This window comes from Stegostoma tigrinum, chromosome 13 (assembly GCF_030684315.1).
Source record: "Stegostoma tigrinum isolate sSteTig4 chromosome 13, sSteTig4.hap1, whole genome shotgun sequence".
NCBI classification, from domain to species: Eukaryota; Metazoa; Chordata; class Chondrichthyes; order Orectolobiformes; family Stegostomatidae; genus Stegostoma; species Stegostoma tigrinum.
Window position 1 is genome coordinate 15,559,734 of NC_081366.1, and position 17,973 is coordinate 15,577,706.

Here is a 17,973-nt window from a genome sequence, read left to right on the forward strand (position 1 = left end):
GTGTACTTGTGTGTTGCACCATTGTTTTCACTTTTAAAATGACAACCAACTCTCAACTTTCAAAGTCACTTCATTTCCAAAACACCATTGTCCAAATTGTTGTTCCTTTTTGCTCTGTTGTCTTACTCAAACCAATCTTCACATATTGTTATAGTTCACATTTGTCAGTATTGAACTTAATTTGCTATTTATGAGCACAGTTGTTTGAGAATCAACTTGCTGCCAAACCTAAACAAGATTTTGCATTTTTCTTGCATGCTACATGTAGGTTTTATCTGCAGATTCATTAGACATCCAATGAAGTCTAGCATCTGTGTCACTGTACTAACAAGGATACTTCATGCAACAGGCCTGCTCTCATCCTGGTTTAATAATACAGCTCTGTCTGTTGACGTTTTTTAGTCACAACAATCAGTACTGGATCTTAAGAAGATAACATTAAAAACAAAAGAAAGGTTATTTATCTGGATATACGACATCTAAAACAAAGGAAGGAAATTGATAATGAGCGTTAAAATAAATAAAAATAAATCTGATAGCCATTACAGATCTATGGCTGCTGGATGATGAGAATTGAGCTCTGAATGTTGACTCGTATGTGATATTGGAATGACATAGGAAGCTGCGTAAACGTGGAGGAGTTTAATTGTTAAAAGGCTGGCATTTGAGGAACAATTAAAGATGGGGGAAGCAGTCACCAGTGGGAGTGGTTTAAAGGCCCCCTAATAGTAAGCACAATGTAGAATTAAGTATATAAGGAGTATTGTGTAGTTGTGATAAAAGGACAGTAATAGCCATTAGTGGCTTTAATCCACATACTAAATAAAAAATGAAATTGGCAGTCACAACGAGGATGAGGAGTTCATAGAATATTCTTGAAGTAATTTCTTTGAGCAGCAACCAGAGACAAGATTATATTTACATGGCATTGTACGATGTGACAGGTTAATTCATGATCTCAGTTTATAAAGACACCCTTATGTAGCAGCAATCACAATATGATTGAGTTTTGCATTTGGTCTGTAAAGGAGAAAAGTGCTGATGTAGGACCAGAACCCTACAGTAGTCATATATTTCTTTTACTTTTAATTATGTTTTTGAAAGGAAAAAACGTGAATATAAATTCAGTGACTGTCTGACAAAATTCTGTGTGAAGGCCAAGAGAATTTTTAAAATTCATTTTGTGGGATACAGGTGTTGCTAGCTGGCCAGTATTTACTGCCCATCGTTCTTGCCATTGAGAAGATGGTGGTGAGCTGCTTTCTTGAACCGGTGTAGTCCATCTGCTGTAGGTTGACCCACAATACCATTAGGGAAGGAATTCCAGGATTTTGACCCAGCGACAGTAAAAGAACAGCGATATATTTCCAAGCCAGGATGATGAGTGGGTTGGAGGGAGTTTGCAGGATTTTGTGGTGTTCTCATATATCTGCAGCCCTTGTCTGCCTAGATGGAAGTGTTTGTGGGTACGGTCTGAGGATCTTAGAATGAAGTGATGATGATTATTCTTCTCTTCTACCCCAATCCCTGCTCCCCCCACCCACCCACCCTCACCTCACTGCTGTTGCCACCTCCTGTGGGATTAGGCCCTGAAGACATAATTTGAGTCTTTCTCCTTGGAAGATTACATGAGGATGGGGGTTATAAAGCCAGCCTCAACTCTACTGGAGTGGTTCTGTAGGACTAAATGCTCCTGTGTGCCTGTCTAGGACTTAGTATTGGCCAACTGCAATGGTCATTATTGGAAACTGTCCACTGGTTATTCTTGTGATGCAGATAAAGATCCCCTCTTGCACTCAGTGCTACAAAATAGTTAAAAAGGAATTCGGACAACAAAAGGGCTGTCTCTCATCCTGAATCCGGAATTTAATCGTGGCTGAAAGATGTTAGAACTTAAATTAGCCTACAACAAAAAATGACTTTTATTTATCAATGTCAATGTTACTGATAACTTCCTCTGCAATAGCGCAATGCTCAATTATACACTGCTTGTGAGCAATTCAGAGACTGCTGCATATTTTCTTCCAACTTCCATCCTTTTATATTCGCCTCCTAATTCTAATCTATGTACTAATAAGATAGAAGATTGGCTAGTTGGCTGACAATAAATGGAAGTGCATAAATAGGTCATTGTTTGATGATCAGCATGTGTCAAGTGGAGTCCTGCATGGTTTCTGCTGTGGTCTCAACATTTTACAGTTTACATCATGGTAGCTAAATTCGCAGATAACAAGGTCACATATAATATGGCGAAATGTGTAGATGTTCACATTGGCAGGAAGAATGAAAAAGCATAGTGTCATCTAAGTGGCGAATGACTTCAGAATTCTGAGATGCTGAGAGATAAGATTCAAGTAGAAGTAGGTCATTTAGCCCATTAAGTGTGCTCTGTCTCTGAATGAGATCATAGTTGATCTGAATCCTATTTTCCACTTTCTTACCTCTTCCCTCGAGCCCTTGATTCTCTTACCAATGACAAATCTTGTCTACCTCAGCCTTGTATATAGTTAATGAGCAACTTCTGTAGCCATCTGTGATAAAGCTTAACAGATTCACTTCCTTCAGAGAAAATGTTCCTCCTTATCTCTGTCTTAACATGGAGACCCTATACTCATAAGATTATACCGTCAGATGCAAGACACTCCCACAAAGAAAAATGACATCTCCTCATCTCGTCTATTAAGTTGCTTAAGAATCTTGTATATTTCAAAACAAGTTGCCTCTCATTCTTCAAAATACTGAGTACAAGCTGACTCTACCACTCCTCGTTAGACAACCCCTCCATACCTAAGATCAACCTCATGAACCTTCTCGGAAGTACATCCATTGCCAATATATCTCCTTAAGTAAAGGGATCAAAACTGGTCCTGGTATTCCAGCTGTCCTCTAACTAGAGGACTTTGCAATTTCGGTACTCCGTTCCCTTTGAAATAAAAGACCATATTCCATTTGCCTTCCATATTACTTGCTGAATTTGTATGCTTGCATTTCGTGATTTATGCATTTGGACCATCAAATCCTCTGCTGTACCTTTTTGCAGCCTTTCCTCATTTAAATAATATCCAGCTCCTCTATTGTTTCTGCCGAAGTACGTGACCTCACATTTTTCCACATTATATTGCATCTGTCAAGATTTTACACACTTGCTTAACGTCCCTATATCCCACTGCAGACTTTATCATGCTCATCACGTGCCTTTCTGTTATTTTTGTCATCCACAAACTTGGCTATAGTACATTCACTTTCCTCATACAAGTCATCAATATATATGTTGTCAGTAATTGTGAATGATCCCCGTGGCTCTTCAATAGTTGCAGGTTGCTATCCTGAAAATACTCTCTTATCTTCTATTTGCTTGTGAAGTCCTCTATCCATGCTACCTCCAGCAGCATATGTTTTTAACTTACATAACCTGTGGTAGCTTTAGCAAACACCACCTAGAAATTCAAATATGTTACATTTGTTGCTTCCCCTGTTTCTATCATGCTTGTTACCACCTTTAAAAATTATACGAAATTTCCCCTTCATGGACTCATACCAACACTCTTTGATTAGTTGATATATTTGGAAATGCTGTAGTGTATCACCCTTCATAATCAACACTAACATTTTCCCAAGAGCAGATGTTAAGTTGATGATAAGATAAGTGGTCTGTTACCTGTTTTATGTCTCCTTGCCTTTTTAAATGAATATCTAGGTGTTCTATACATGAATCACAAAAAGTAGATAAGAACATACTATACATCTTCATGGAGACTAATGGGATAGTGAGTTTTGAGAAGATTTGTAGCTCATGTTGAGTTTCTGGATGTGAGTTTGCTCGCTGAGCTGGAAGGTTAGTTTTCAGACGTTTCGTCACCATTCTAGGCAACATCATCAGTGAGCCTCCGATGAAGCGCTGGTGTTATGCCCCACTTTCTATTTATCTGTTTAGGTTTCCTTGGGTTGGTGATGTCATTTCCTGCGTTCGGTGATTTCATTTCCAGTTCTTTTTCTCAGGGGATGGTAGATTGGCTCCAACTCAATGTGTTTGTTGATGGAGTTCCGGTTGGAATGCCATGCTTCTAGGAATTCTCGTGCGTGTCTCTGTTTGGCTTGTCCTAGGATGGATGTGTTGTCCCAATCAAAGTGCTGTCCTTCCTCATCTGTATGTAAGGATACGAGTGATAGTGGGTCATGAATATCAACTAGCCACAAAAAGACATCTTCAGAAAAGGATGCTAACTGTAATTCCAAAATACTAGAACATAGAACCGTACAGCACAGGAACAGGTCCTTTGGCACACCATGTTGAGACGAACATGGTGCCAAATCAAACTAATTCTGGATGTGAGTTTGCTCGCTGAGCTGCATGGCATTCCAACTGGAACTGCATCAACAAACACATTGATTTGGAGCCAATCTACCATCCTCTGAGAAAAAGAACAGGAAATGACATCACTGAATGCAGGAAATGACATCACCAACCCAAGGAAACCTAAACAGATAAATAGAAAGCAGGACATAACACCAGCGCTTCATCGGAGGCTCACTGATGATGTTACCTAAAATAGTGGCGAAACATCTGAAAACTAACCTTCCAGCTCAGCGAGCAAACTAATGGGATGCTGTGCTAAGTTATGAGAATAATGGTCCACAAAAGGATACTCTGCTTCTACATGGCATTGGTGCCACCATATCTCAACTACTGTGTGCACTTTTGGTCTCGTCACAGTATTTGCTTTGGAGATGATTCAGTGGAGATTTAATAGAGTGAGGGTTGGAATGAATGGATTATTTTATGAGGAAAAATTGGATGAGTGAGGTGGGATTTGAATGAAGTGTATATGAACAGTAAATGAGTTTGGCAAGGTGTATTGCAGTCCATTTGGTGTAGGTACGTCCACAATACCAGTAGGGAAGGAGTTCCAGGATTTTGCACCAGCCACACTGCACAAACATTGATGTATTCTAGGTCAGGATCGTGAGTGGCTTGGAGAGGAATTTGTAGGTGATCATATCGACATGGTATCTTGTCTTTATAAATGGTTGTGGTCGTGAGTTTGGGTGGCACTCTCTTAAAGTGCCTTGGTGACTTTCTGCAGTGTATCTGATAGATGGCACATTGCTGTTACCGTTCATCAGTGGTGGAGGGAGTGAATATTTGTGGATGTGGTGCTAGTCAAGTTATCTGTTTTGTCCTGGATAGTAACAAGTTTATTGAGTGCTGTTAGGGATGCATTCGTCTAGGTAAGTAGGGCATATGGCAGGTAGGCTTTGGGAATTCAAGAAATGAGTTACTTGTCACAGGATTCCTAGCCTCTGATAGGCTGTTGTAGTCACAATACTTATTTGAATGGCCCAGTTCAGTTTCTGGCCAATGGTAAACTTCAGAATGTTGAGAATGGGGGAATCAGTGCTTATACCATCAAATGTCGAAGGATAGATGTTTATCTGTCCGTTAGTTTTGGCCATCACCTGATGCTTGCATGATGCAGTTATTACTTGTCTTTTGGGTCAGCCTAAGCCTGGATATTGTCCAGTGCCTTGCTGTATTTGGACATGACTTCAGACACAAATTTAGATATAATTGTGAATGGTGCTGAACGTTGTGCAATCATTAGCAAATATATCCACTTCTGACGTTATGATGAAGGATCTGAAGACCTTGGTTGGCCCTGGGGTACTACTCTGAGGAAATCCTGCAGCAATATCCTAGAGATGTGATAACTGATTTCCAACAACCACAAGCATCTTCCTTTGTGTTAGATGTGACTCCATCCATCTGTGAGACTACCTTCATTTCCCATTAAAGTAAAACTGTGAAGAAGTGTCACTCAACTCAACGTTAAATTTGTTTTCTCATCACATATACTGCCAGACCTGCTGAGTTTCTCTAGTTTCTGTTTTGGTCCCCATCAACTCTAATTTTGCTTGGGCTTCTCAACGCCACACTTGGTTAAATGTGGCTTCGATTTCAAGGGCAGTCACCCTCACTTCTCCACTGGAGTTCGCCTACTCTGTTCATGCTTAAACTAAGGTTTTAATAATGAGGACTCAAACGAGCCACACAAACCGAACATAGGTTAGCAATTTACTGCTAAGCAAGTGTTATTTAATGAAACTTTGGCCCTTTGACCCTTTCCATCGCTTTACTGTTGAGAATGAACTGTTCAAGCAATGATTAGCTTAGTAGAATTTGTCCAACTGTTTTTGTGTACACACTATTCTTGGGCAATTTTCTAAGATGCCATTTAGATGTGGGGCAAGTGCCTATAGCTTTTGTACCTGGAGCCTATGCCATTTCTTGATATTGGATGGAGTAACTTGAGGTAACAAGGTGTCGAACTAGATGAACACAGCAGGCCAAGCAGCATCAGAGGAGCAGGAAAGCTAAATTGACTAAAGGCTAAGATCATGATACATGGGAAATGTTGAGTTTGAGATTGATCATCTGTTGGCAATTCAGTCTGAAGATGGTTGCAGATACTTCAGCTTTTTCTTTTACTCTGGCATGCTGGATACTTCATTGAGAATGGGGAAATTTTTTGCACTGCTCTCTTCTGATTACTTGTTTAGTTGTCCAACACCAATCAAATCCTGGAGTTGGTAGGACCTTCGAGCTTTTATCTGATGCTTTGATTATGAGATTACTTAACCCTGACACATTCTGCTACTTTTTGGGATGCATGCAATCTTATGTTGCAGCCTCAATAAGTTGACATCTCATTGGCAGGTATATCTGGTGCTGTTCTTGGCATGCTTCCTTAAATTCTCTCAATTGAGGGTAGTTCCTCTGACTGGACTGTTAACAATTGTGCTGTTGATGGTCCACAGCAAATTGTGGATCACCATTTTTGAGCTGACGTCTGTGTTCTGAATCTATCCCATTGAATGTAGTGATATTGCCACAAAACAGAATGGAGGATACATTCAGTGTGAGGATAGGACTTGGTTTCATGAAAGATTATGCAAAGAAGTGACAATCACTCCTATGAATATGATTGAGCACAAGCAATTAGTGTAGCTTTGCTCACCACCTGTGGTACAGCCAGACAATTAAATCCTTAAAGACCATCAGGGTCAATTAATATTGGTGTTACTGAGCTACTTTTTGAAGTTCCCTACACCAAAGTTCAATCTATTCCCTTGTTAACCTTTGTGTTACTTCCACATTTGAACAACAGGAAGGTCTATGAGCATTGGCTGAGTTTGGATAGTAGGCAGTAATCGCTGAGGTTTTCTTGCCCATATTTGGCATGATACCAGAATACTTCATGGGGCCTGGGGTGTATATACCTAGAAATGATGATAGAAGAGTTTGGAACATAAGTTTTAAAGTATGGTTGAGAGAGCACACAAATTAAGAGCATAACTCGCAGTCAGTACAGTCAACTACTCAGTAAATCATGGCTGATCCAATTATGGCCCGAACTCCCAATTCCGGACTACATACTGGATCCTTTAAGTCCTTTGTTGTCAAGATTCTATCTACCTTTGCCTTAAAAATATTCACTGCTTTATCTCCATTGCCACTGGGGAAGAATTCCACAGATAGCAGCTTTCAAAAAAGATGGTCTCTCTCTAATGAGGACCCCTTGTATTTAAGATGGACCTCGTTATTATTTCTCCTGCTAACAGAAACATGCTTTTAACATCAACTCTGCTAAGCCACCTCCTTAAATGCTTCCTTAATATCATGTCGGCTCCAGTGAGTACAGGGCTCAAAACAATTTGCTAAAGTGGGAAAAGTGAACATTTCCCTCAGCACTCGTGATGTAGTCTCGCTAATACTTTGTACAGCTGTAGAAAAATTTCTGCGTTATCCCGTTCCCTTCAAAGTATATACTATCATATTTGCCTTTCTAATCACTAGTCTCACCTGTATACTGTGTGCTTATGCCAGAAATTGCTTGACTATTTTGTATTATTTCTCCAAATTTTGACGCATGCTTCCAGATGGTGACAAAGGTTTTGCAGAGTCAAATGGGAAGGGCGTGTTTTCGTGATTCCTCCCAATACAACCTCATCTTGTGCTTAAATCTCTCCACCTTTCTAACATTGCATGAATCTTTCCGTGATTGAAGCCAGTGCTGTACAAATATTGTCTCATACAACACACTTAAGTTAGATGCCACAGGAAATTTGTAATTTATTGATAAATCCTGAATGTTCCTTTATAAATCCTGCATGTTCCTCAATGATTTTGAAAGCGCTTGTCCCTGAAGGTCATGGAGCTCTGTAGACTAAATGGGGAGAGCTTCTGTATTTTAACATTGTTCAAATTCCATAGCTCCCTGAGGCCCTCTAAGGGTAGTTACATATTGGCGCATTATAATCCTGACTCGATCATTGGAAGCATAGGTGTTGATGGACAGGGTGTTTCTAGCCCGTGATTTGTTAGGACAGTTGCAGTGGCAAATCAAGATAATATGTTGGGTCTTATGATTGTTTTTGGAGCATTTCTGGCCATCACCTCTGCATCATGTTTCCATCTATTACTGAAGAGAGAATGCAGCATAAAGTGTTTGTTCCCAGGTTGCCTCTAGCTAACTCTTTTCCAAAATATTCAGCACAGGGCAAAATTTGGATTTTCTTGTGAAGTAGATGAAAATTCTGGTGTAATCTGTATAGTATCTTAATGAAAAGAAATTTGTGGTTATGTAACTGAAGAGAAAAATCAAAGTATTAATGGCAGTGAACATCTTTTGACCACATAGCTCATTGTACTAAACCGAGATTTAGAGTAACTTTTGTCTCCCGTCCTATTGATGTGTAAGAGGTTTATAAAAAAAAAGTGCCGTTCTGCATGAAAAGCAAAAGAAAATACTTCTAAATTGGTCCTTAATTTCTAACATTTCATATTTTTCTCCAGCTTATTTTGATTACAAAGAGGATCCTGCGTTTCCAAAGCCTCCATCCTACAGTGTGGCAACCACACTCCCTTCTTATGATGAAGCTGAACGAACGAAAGTGGAAGCAACCTTGCCCCTGGTTTCTGGAAGGGTGAGAATCTAACCTACACTTGTATGCACAAGATATACTGCAGCAGGACCCCTATATGCAAGATATGTAAAGGGCTGATTAACACATTAGCTTACTGCTAATCTATTTTTCATAGTCTCCTATAGAGAATAACATACCTCCCAACCTCATTTTACTGTGTTCTAGCATTACCATTGCTTTAAATTAAAATGGTTTTCCTTTGAGAAGCAGACCTCTGCAATTTCAGTAATATGAGCCCCAATGGCACTCAATTCTAATAACGACAGGCACCTATTCTTAGTTTTCAAGACGTGTGCCCACTAAACCGCTACATTCAGATCCATGTGTTCCACTCAGACGGTCAATTATATTTTCCCCTCTTTGTGTAAAATGCTAGATAAGTTTGCCTTTTGTTCTGAGAAAATACTAGCCATGCTTAGTTGTAGATTCTCCACCTGTCTTGTAGCCATGAAACCCAAATGCTCAGAATGTGTCACAATGTGACTCCAAATACTTATAATTTTAGTGCTGTAGCTGATATTTTTAGCATTTGAAAACCAACATTTTTAAACGCATGCAAATAGCATTGTTTATCTCAGTGGTAACATTAAGGAAGTTGTTAACTTACTTCTAATTTAGACACATATGCTAGGTTTTTCTCAGTTGCAGTGAAATTTTAGTGAGTATTGTGTTTAAGTGACAATGCGAAATAATGCAGAAAAGCAATCTATTCTTCCCACAAAGTCAATAAATGAGTTTTGAGTTTCACTTTTCTATGGTCTAATTTACCTTTGGGTCCTCTTGCAGCAGTACACATTCAAGAAACATTGTATGACAATTGAGGACCTAGAAGATTGGTTAACTGTGTGGAAGTGTTGATTAATTTTAGTAACTATTTTACCTCTGCTTTGCTTTATTCCACACATTAAAATGCATGGATTAGTTCTGACCATTTTGAAGTACAATGCTGAATCATTAAAGTAGCAGCTGGCATTGTTACTGTATTATTGATCAGTTGCCGATTGAGTCAATATTGACTTTACTTCCATCGCTAACAGTTAAATCTCTTCCTGCTGGGACCTTTAAATTGCATTTCAGTCTCCCTAGCATTATGCATTTATTTAAACCTCAACCAATTAAATTTTGTGGCAGTGAATATTACCTCATCACACAAGTCAATTCAAACAGAATTAATCAAATAGGAAGGTTAGAATTCATCCAACAGCACAAATATTATGAGACACATGTTACAGAATTGAGCAGCAAAATTCTAAACTTTTTGCAAGCAAAGGCAAACTCAATTAATAGCTTCCTAAGATAACTGTCCTGGCTTGGAAATAGATCACTGTTTCTTCAGTGTTGTGCATCAAAATCTGGGAATTACCTCCCTAATGGTATTGTAGGATTATTTACAGCTCATGGACTGCAGAAATTCAAGAAAGCAGCTCACCACCATCTTCTCAAGAGCAATAAAGGATAGGCAATAAATGCTGGCCAGCCAGTGATGCCTACATTCCGCAAAATAAAAAATGTCATGCCAGACTTGTTGGTATTAAATGCCTGACCATCTCTTCTGTTAAGTTCTTGGTAATGAATTACAGATGACCAGTTTATTTCTTGGTATTAACTTTAATTTTACACTATCTTTTGTGACCTTTGAAACATCAGTTATGCCAGTGTGTAGTTTTGAAAATGGAAGAACTCTATACAATTGTAGGAAGAGTTATATTTAGCTCATAGTGTAGACAAGGGATCAAATAAAAGTTCTTTCTAGTCTTTTACTCAGGGTCTCTTTATATGGTGCATTAATGAACATATAAGCAAACTGTGGGATTGGTGTGGGGTGTGGAAAGAGAGAAAGAGGAAGAACAAACAGAAATGTGCCATCCTTTTGTTTGCAGTTGTTGCAGTTGTAGATCCATGGTGCCACTCCTGCAATATAGTGCCAGGTCATTTTGTGTAATTTGCAAAAGATTCATTATTGACCTGAACACAGGCTTATCCTTGCAAGTCTTATCAGCTCCAAAAGAAATGAATCACAAATAGCCTAATGTATACTAAAGGGATTCAATAGCTTAACATATACTGCTACAGCCTATAGCAGTCTTAAAACCTGGAATCAGTTTCATGTTCAGCTGATCTTCCAGTTTTAAATGAACGTATTGCTGTGTGTAGTTTTTTGTTGAATAAAGTATTGTGTTGTTAAACCAGATAAGACCAAAAGAAGTGGAAACAGGAGTACCTGTTCAGTCCATTGATCTTGCTACAGCTATTCAATTTGATCAAGGCTGATCTTACATTCCTCACAACCACTTTCCTGCATTTTCCCTGTAGTTCGATTCCCGTGCTGATCAAGAATTGGTCCATCTCAGCCTCAAATATACACAGGATAAATACAGCTCTACCTTGTGTAGAGTTCCTAAGACACTCAGCTCTCTGAGAGAAGAAATTCTTCCTCATCTCAGTGTTAAATTGGCAGTCCTCTATTCTCTGACTGTGCACTCTGGTCCTAAACTTTCCTGTGAGGGGAGCACCTTCTCAGTATTTAACTTGTCAAGGCTGATAAGAATCCTGTATGTTTTATGAGATCACCTTTCATTCTTTTAAATTCCAGTGAGGAGAGTCCCAACCTGTTTAGCTTTTGCTGATAAGACCTCCCTGTGTACCAGGGATCATCCTAGTGAACCTTCCTGGAACTGCATCCAATGAAACCTATCTTCCCTTAAATAGGAGGACCAAAACTGCTCTCAGTACTTCAGATGTGGCCTTGTCAGCACCTTGTGTAGTCGCACTAAGACTTCCCTAATGTTATACTCCCGCTCCCTTGAAATAAAGGCTAACAGTGCATTCTTCTTCCTGATTATCTGCTGCACCTGTGTGCCAACTTTGTTTTGTACACACGTGCACACTCGTCCCTTTGTGTTGCTGCTTTCTGCTGTTTTCTCTGTTTAAACAATACAATTTCATTTTTTCCCACATTATACTCCATTTGCCAACCTTTTGCCCACTTATTTAACCTCACAATATCTTCCTGTAATCTTTCTTTATATCCCTCTTGCAACTTGCCTTTCCACCTATTTTTGTGCCATCTGTAAATTTGGCTACAGCACATCGCTTCCTTCCTGCAAGTTTTAATATATATTGTAAACAATTACAGTCCAGGCACTGATCCCTGTGGGAGCCCCACTGGTTACATATTGTCACCCTGTTTTATGGCAATGATCATCTCCAATGGTAGAGAAAATGACCTTGACTTTCAATGCCATGACCATCTCTGAATCAGATTTAATGGTCATATGATCAGTTTAATTAACCCGTTAAAAGGAAGAAATGCAATGCAAGATTCTAAATTTAATGAGGCTAAGATTGTGCACAGGAAACTTTGCAAAATTATGCAAACCACATATGGTTCAAAACCAGTTTACACCCTTAAGGAACAAAAACTCCTGTTGATTATAAAAGTCATGAATGACTAAAGAGTTAAGGTACATTAGATGGATTGCAGTTGTTCAGAAAGCAGCTTGTCACTATCTTGAGGGCAATTAGTGATGGCTGGCAGATTTTGGCCTAGCCAGTAATATGCACATGCTGTGAAAGAATACATTTTGAAAAGTCATGCCCCATGTGAAAGGGTTCAAAGTGTTTAACCAAAGAGTAGACAGAGAGTTATGAGTATTAACAGTGAATATAGCAACTGTTCGAGATGGCATGAAAGTAAGAAGTAAGTGCAGTGAACATTTTTCAGTAAACTAATAGTCACCCCAGAAATCTTTACAAGGACAGTGATTGAAGGAGGGAAGCCTTTGAGCTGTGTTATGAAAATGAGTGTGAGGTGCAGAGAAAGGGGAAGGAGAAGGAGAGAAGATGGAATGTGGAAATTGAGTAGTAATCAGTACTTAGCTGCAAGAGGAGCAACTAACCATGAGCCCTGAATGGTATATTGACAGTTGGGATAAGGAGCATAATGTGGATGCAGATACCCCCAGAGAGAGCATGTTTAGCTAGAATTAGATTCCAAATCCATAATGTAAGGGGAAATGGTATTAAACTTATAAAGGAAGGAAAAGCCAAAGGTTGAAAAGTAGGTTAAGGCTCAGGGTTACAAATAGTATTAGATTTCAATTTAATACTGTGATTTCTTTGCTAGCATTCTGTTCAAAATTTCAAAATGCTGAATGTGGTTATCTTGTTTGTGTATTTTCATCTTTGCGAAAGAAGCAAATCTAAAATTTATTTCTTTTTGTCCAAACAGGATGATGATTTTTCAGGAAGGGATGACATTGATGATGCAGATCAGCTCAGGATAGGGAATGATGGTATATTCATGCTGACATTCTTCAGTAAGGATCATTTTAAAATTACATTAATTGTAAAATTAGCTTTTGAGAACTATATACTAATAGGAAGGCAGGCATTTGTCCAAACAAAAATTTAAGCTGCAAACATGTGAATATAATGTAGAGCTCCAGTAAGTATGTTGCATACCATTTCGTGTTTTTTTTAATGGTACCTTTTATCATTTGGTGCTAACCTTTGGAAGATGTTTTAAAAGAATATCTGTATGTTTAATTTGAGTTAGCAACTCATTTAATTTTGAGTATTGATAATATAAAAGAAGATTAGATCTGAGCATTAATTGACATTTCGAACTTGTGAATTAATGGCATTTTACCAATTCCCCTGTGTGATTTCTTTTTCATTTCTTTCATGGGATGTGGGCATTACTGGTAAGACCAACAGTTTGTTGCTTGTCAATATTGGCCCTGGAACTGAATGGCTTTCTAGGCCATTTCAAAGGACAAGTAAGTGTCAACTATATTGCTGAAGGTCTGGAGTCGCATGCAGGCTGCACCAGATAAGGGTGGTGGATTTCCATCCCTAAAGGTCATTAAGGAATTATGAGTTTTTCCAGCAATCAGTGACAATTTCATGATTGCCATTGTTGAGACTAGCTTCTATTTCCGTTTTATTAATTGAATTTAAACTCAATACTTGCCATGGTAGGATCTGACCTCACATCCCCTAAGCATCACCTTATGGTTACTAGTTCAATGACATTAGCACAGTATCACCATCTCCCCTCAAGTCTTCAGAACTTCTTTACCTGAAATGTATGTGATCCTTTCCTGCAATTCCAAGGTGCACAAGTTACTGTGAGTGAATTTAACTTTGGAGGCCTCAAAGTCCTGCTTCTAAAATGTACAAGCAGGCTGGAATTTGAATCGGGACTCCAGTCTGAAGAGTCTCTGCTTTTGTGTTGTCCACCATGAAATCTCTGCTCGTTTCTCTTGCCACAGTGGCCTGCTCACTTCTGGGGAAAAAGTCGTGCTGGTAAAATTACCCATAGGAAACCCTTCACTGCTATTGCTCTGAATGTAAATGGCATCTACATATGCATTCTGGGGGAGTATTTAGGACTCAGTGCAAGCAATGTGGTATCTACAAAATGGACTTATTTTTCAAAAAGAGCCAGCATTGACGCTGAATGACCTATCCCTCCCATCAGAGTAGCAGGTTCCAAGTGGCATTCTGAAATTCCTCCTTATACATATAATTATTGGAAATTTCACAGCCAGCCCTCCTGATTATTAACCCTGTTCCCTAAATTTCAATCTGGAACCTGGTAAGGTTAAGGTAGACTGGTGGCTAGATCTGATGCCCTGCCTCATTCTGTGTTGTTCAAGTGATTGATTGTTTTAAAACTTCAACCAGAGATATTTAAAAATCTGCATGCCCAAAGACTGTGGGTTTTTAACTTTAGGAAGATATTAGTTGAGGAGAAATCTGAAAATGTTGTAGGAATCACAAGTATTAAGCAAAGTCATGGTTTTAATTAAAATATTATTTACCTGTGTTTCCTAGTGGCATTCCTGTTCAACTGGATTGGTTTCTTCTTATCATTTTGTTTGACCACTTCAGCTGCTGGACGGTATGGGGCCATTTCTGGATTTGGCCTCTCACTGATAAAATGGATCCTAATTGTCCGGGTGAGTGAAGCCCTTGTACATCTTGTGTTGATGCTCACGTCCAAAAAAAGTAAGCTGCTTTCAAACCTGAAATGAGTTGAAATTGAGTTTTATGCTCCTTAGCAACAGTTCTAAATTCTCATTGGGTTTTGTGATCATTGAACCAGTTGATGCTATGTAGTGAGAATTATGCTGCTACATAATGACAAAAGAATACATTTTACCCATTGCCTCAAGCGATATTGTCAATCTTACACCATGCTAACTATTTTCCATTTAATAGTAATGTTTCAACATAGATGTAAGCATAGTTTTGATAATGAATCTACGAATCTAGTTACATGACATTATAGTGGTGTGTGCATGAGATGAAAGAAGCTATTGCAATCAAAGGATGCCTTCTATAAATTGTAATTCCAGTTCTTGCAGTGCCTTGAGGTATTCAAATGTTTTTAAGAATTTGAATCATCTTAAAAACTTAAGTTGGCAGAAGAAAATCTCAGCTTGCTGTCATAAGTGTGATCTAATTCAAATGTGTTTTAATGAGTTCCTTCTCCTCCTTCCCATAAGCAGACCTGACATTTTACTCCTGCATTCCTATAGCAACAGCAAGTCACTGTGGTCTTGAGAGTTTGTGCAGTCTTCGATAACTAGCACACACGTACTCAAATTTTCTATGAGTAGGACCAACAGTTGCAGTGTTACTAGCAATCAATTGATTTCATATAAACCAAGATTAGATTTATGTATACAAACAGCTCTTGGTAATACAGAACTTGAGTACTGCTGAAAAAGACAAATTTTATTGAAGCTCTTTGCCTGCACTACACAGGAAAATTTTCAAGCAGTACCAGTGTAAAAGAATAACAATGTTATCCTCATGCACTTTAAATGTTCTTTTTCCTTTAAATAAGCATTTCTAGTGGATTGTCCAAATGAGCTCAAGCAGTACCAGCTTTGAGAAAATGTCTTTTTTTAATGCAGCAAAAGTTCAATTTATTTTCTGAAATCTAGCAAGTCTCCTTACAAAATTAAAAAAATGCTGAAGTAATGAAAGCAGCAAATGTACTGAACCATGTGCTGCTCCTGGCAACATCAAGTGCAAACAGTTGCTTTACCAATCATCTGCAATATTGTCAACATAGGTTTTGGATCTGTGCAGCCGTGGTTTACAGGCTTTCACAGTTTCGAAGTCATTCTGTTGTTTTGGCTAGAGTCGTGAGTTTTCTTCTTTGTCTTTGACATAAATAAAAAAAACTCCCCATGTGGTCGGAAAAATAAAGACCTTTGCATCAATCAGGATCTCCAGACATCCCAAAGTATTTTGCAGCCAATAAAGTGCTTTTGAAACCTGGTCACTTTGTAGTGAAGGAAACATTGTAGCAGTAGAATTTAATATTAATATTGAATTTGCAATATTGGAAGGTATCTATAGAGAGAGGGGGTAAATAGGTGAGATTATTTTCTGTCTCTACTTTGTGTAAATAATGCTGTCTAAGTACCATGTAAATTACATTTTATTGCTGATTCAGAGATGGCACTGCAATCATTAAAGATTTAAAGCTAGATGTTCTTTTACGTCTGTGGACTTGTATAAAAATAAAATTTTGTGTTTCAGTTCTCTACTTACTTTCCTGGATACTTTGATGGTCAGTACTGGCTCTGGTGGGTTTTCCTGGTCCTAGGTAAGTGACTTATTATCACCTTTATAAACGTTGTTATTTTTAATATTCTTTTTAAACAGGCAGACAGAGAGCTAGGATCATCCAGAGATGCGTTAGCTATTCCTTTATTTTTATACTAGATTAACAATTTGTGCAGCACATTTGGATACAGTAGCAGTTCCTTATTTTGCAAGGAAAATCCTGAGCATCTTGCTTATCTCTTCAATAATAGTTGTTGTTTGCATAGCACATTTCATACAATGTAACACCTCAGTGCTTTATAAGGTATCCAAGATGAAAGTAGAAACAGTTATTTTGGGGATGTGACAAAATAGAATTGAGGGGGGAATCTGGGGGCTTTTGAAAGAAGAATACTTAGCATATTTAGAAAATTAATTTCATAGTGCATGAATGCAGTAGCTGAATGCTGTTATTGATGACAGAATGAACATATAAACATACATAAGCACGAATTAGGGTAGGAGTTGGCCGTTTGTCTCCTTGAGCATGCTCTGCCATTCGCTAAGATTGCAGTAGATCTAATTGTGGCCTCAACTCCAAATTCCCAGTCGGTCCTGTAACTCCTCAGTAGCCCTTGACTCCCTTGTGAGTCAACTATGTATCTACCATTGTCTTAAGTGTTCAGTTAATCTGCTGCCACTGTTCTCCGAGGAAGACAACTCCAAATTAACAACTCTCTCAAAACATTTCTCATCTCCATCTTAAAAAGATGATCCCTGATTTTTAAACTGTCTCCTATATTTCTAGACTCTCCCACAGTTGGAAATAACCTTTTAACATTCACCTTAAGTCCTCTCAGCATCTTATGTGACTCAGTAAAATCACCTGAGAGTCCTCTGAGCTTGAATGAATGCAGGCTCAGTATGTCCAGCATTTATTCTGAACATAACCCTCTCGCCCCAGATATCAGTTGAATGAACTTTCTCTGAACTGCCTTTAATGCATTTACTTCCTTTATTAAATAAAGAAACCAAAATTGTACATAGTGCTCCAGATCTACCTTACCAATGCTCTGTACAACTGCCACAAAACTTTAATGATTCTTCTTGCAGTTGAGAGGGTTGGATTATGAGGAGAGATTGAGTAGACTGGGATTATACTCATTGGAATTCAGAAAAATGAGGGGAGATCTTATAGAAACATACAAGATTGTGAGGGGAATAGATAAGGTGGAGGCAGGGTGGTTGTTTCCGCCATCAGGTGAAACTAGGACTAGAGGACATTGTCTTAAAATAAAGGGAAGCAGATGTAGGACTGAGGTCAGGAGGAACTTCTTTACCCAAAGGGTTGTGAATCTGTGGAATTCCCTGCCCAGTGAAGCAGTTGAAGCTACCTCGCTGAATGTTTTGAAGGCAAGG

General features: G+C 38.6%; 1 protein-coding gene across 2 annotated transcripts in view; it reads left to right on the plus strand.

The window, feature by feature from the left end:
- Window positions 1-17,973, plus strand: part of LOC125458274 (NEDD4 family-interacting protein 1) — a 45,393-nt gene that overhangs the window by 21,411 nt on the left and 6,009 nt on the right. The window contains exons 3-6 of one of the 2 annotated variants that reach the window (XM_048543420.2): window positions 8,855-8,985; window positions 13,217-13,304; window positions 14,884-14,951; window positions 16,549-16,615. In XM_048543420.2, coding sequence (XP_048399377.1) covers window positions 8,855-8,985; window positions 13,217-13,304; window positions 14,884-14,951; window positions 16,549-16,615 — 354 coding nt within the window. Of the gene's footprint in view, window positions 1-8,854; window positions 8,986-13,216; window positions 13,305-14,826; window positions 14,952-16,548; window positions 16,616-17,973 lie in introns of both variants that reach the window. The other variant, XM_048543419.2, reaches the window with a different exon arrangement.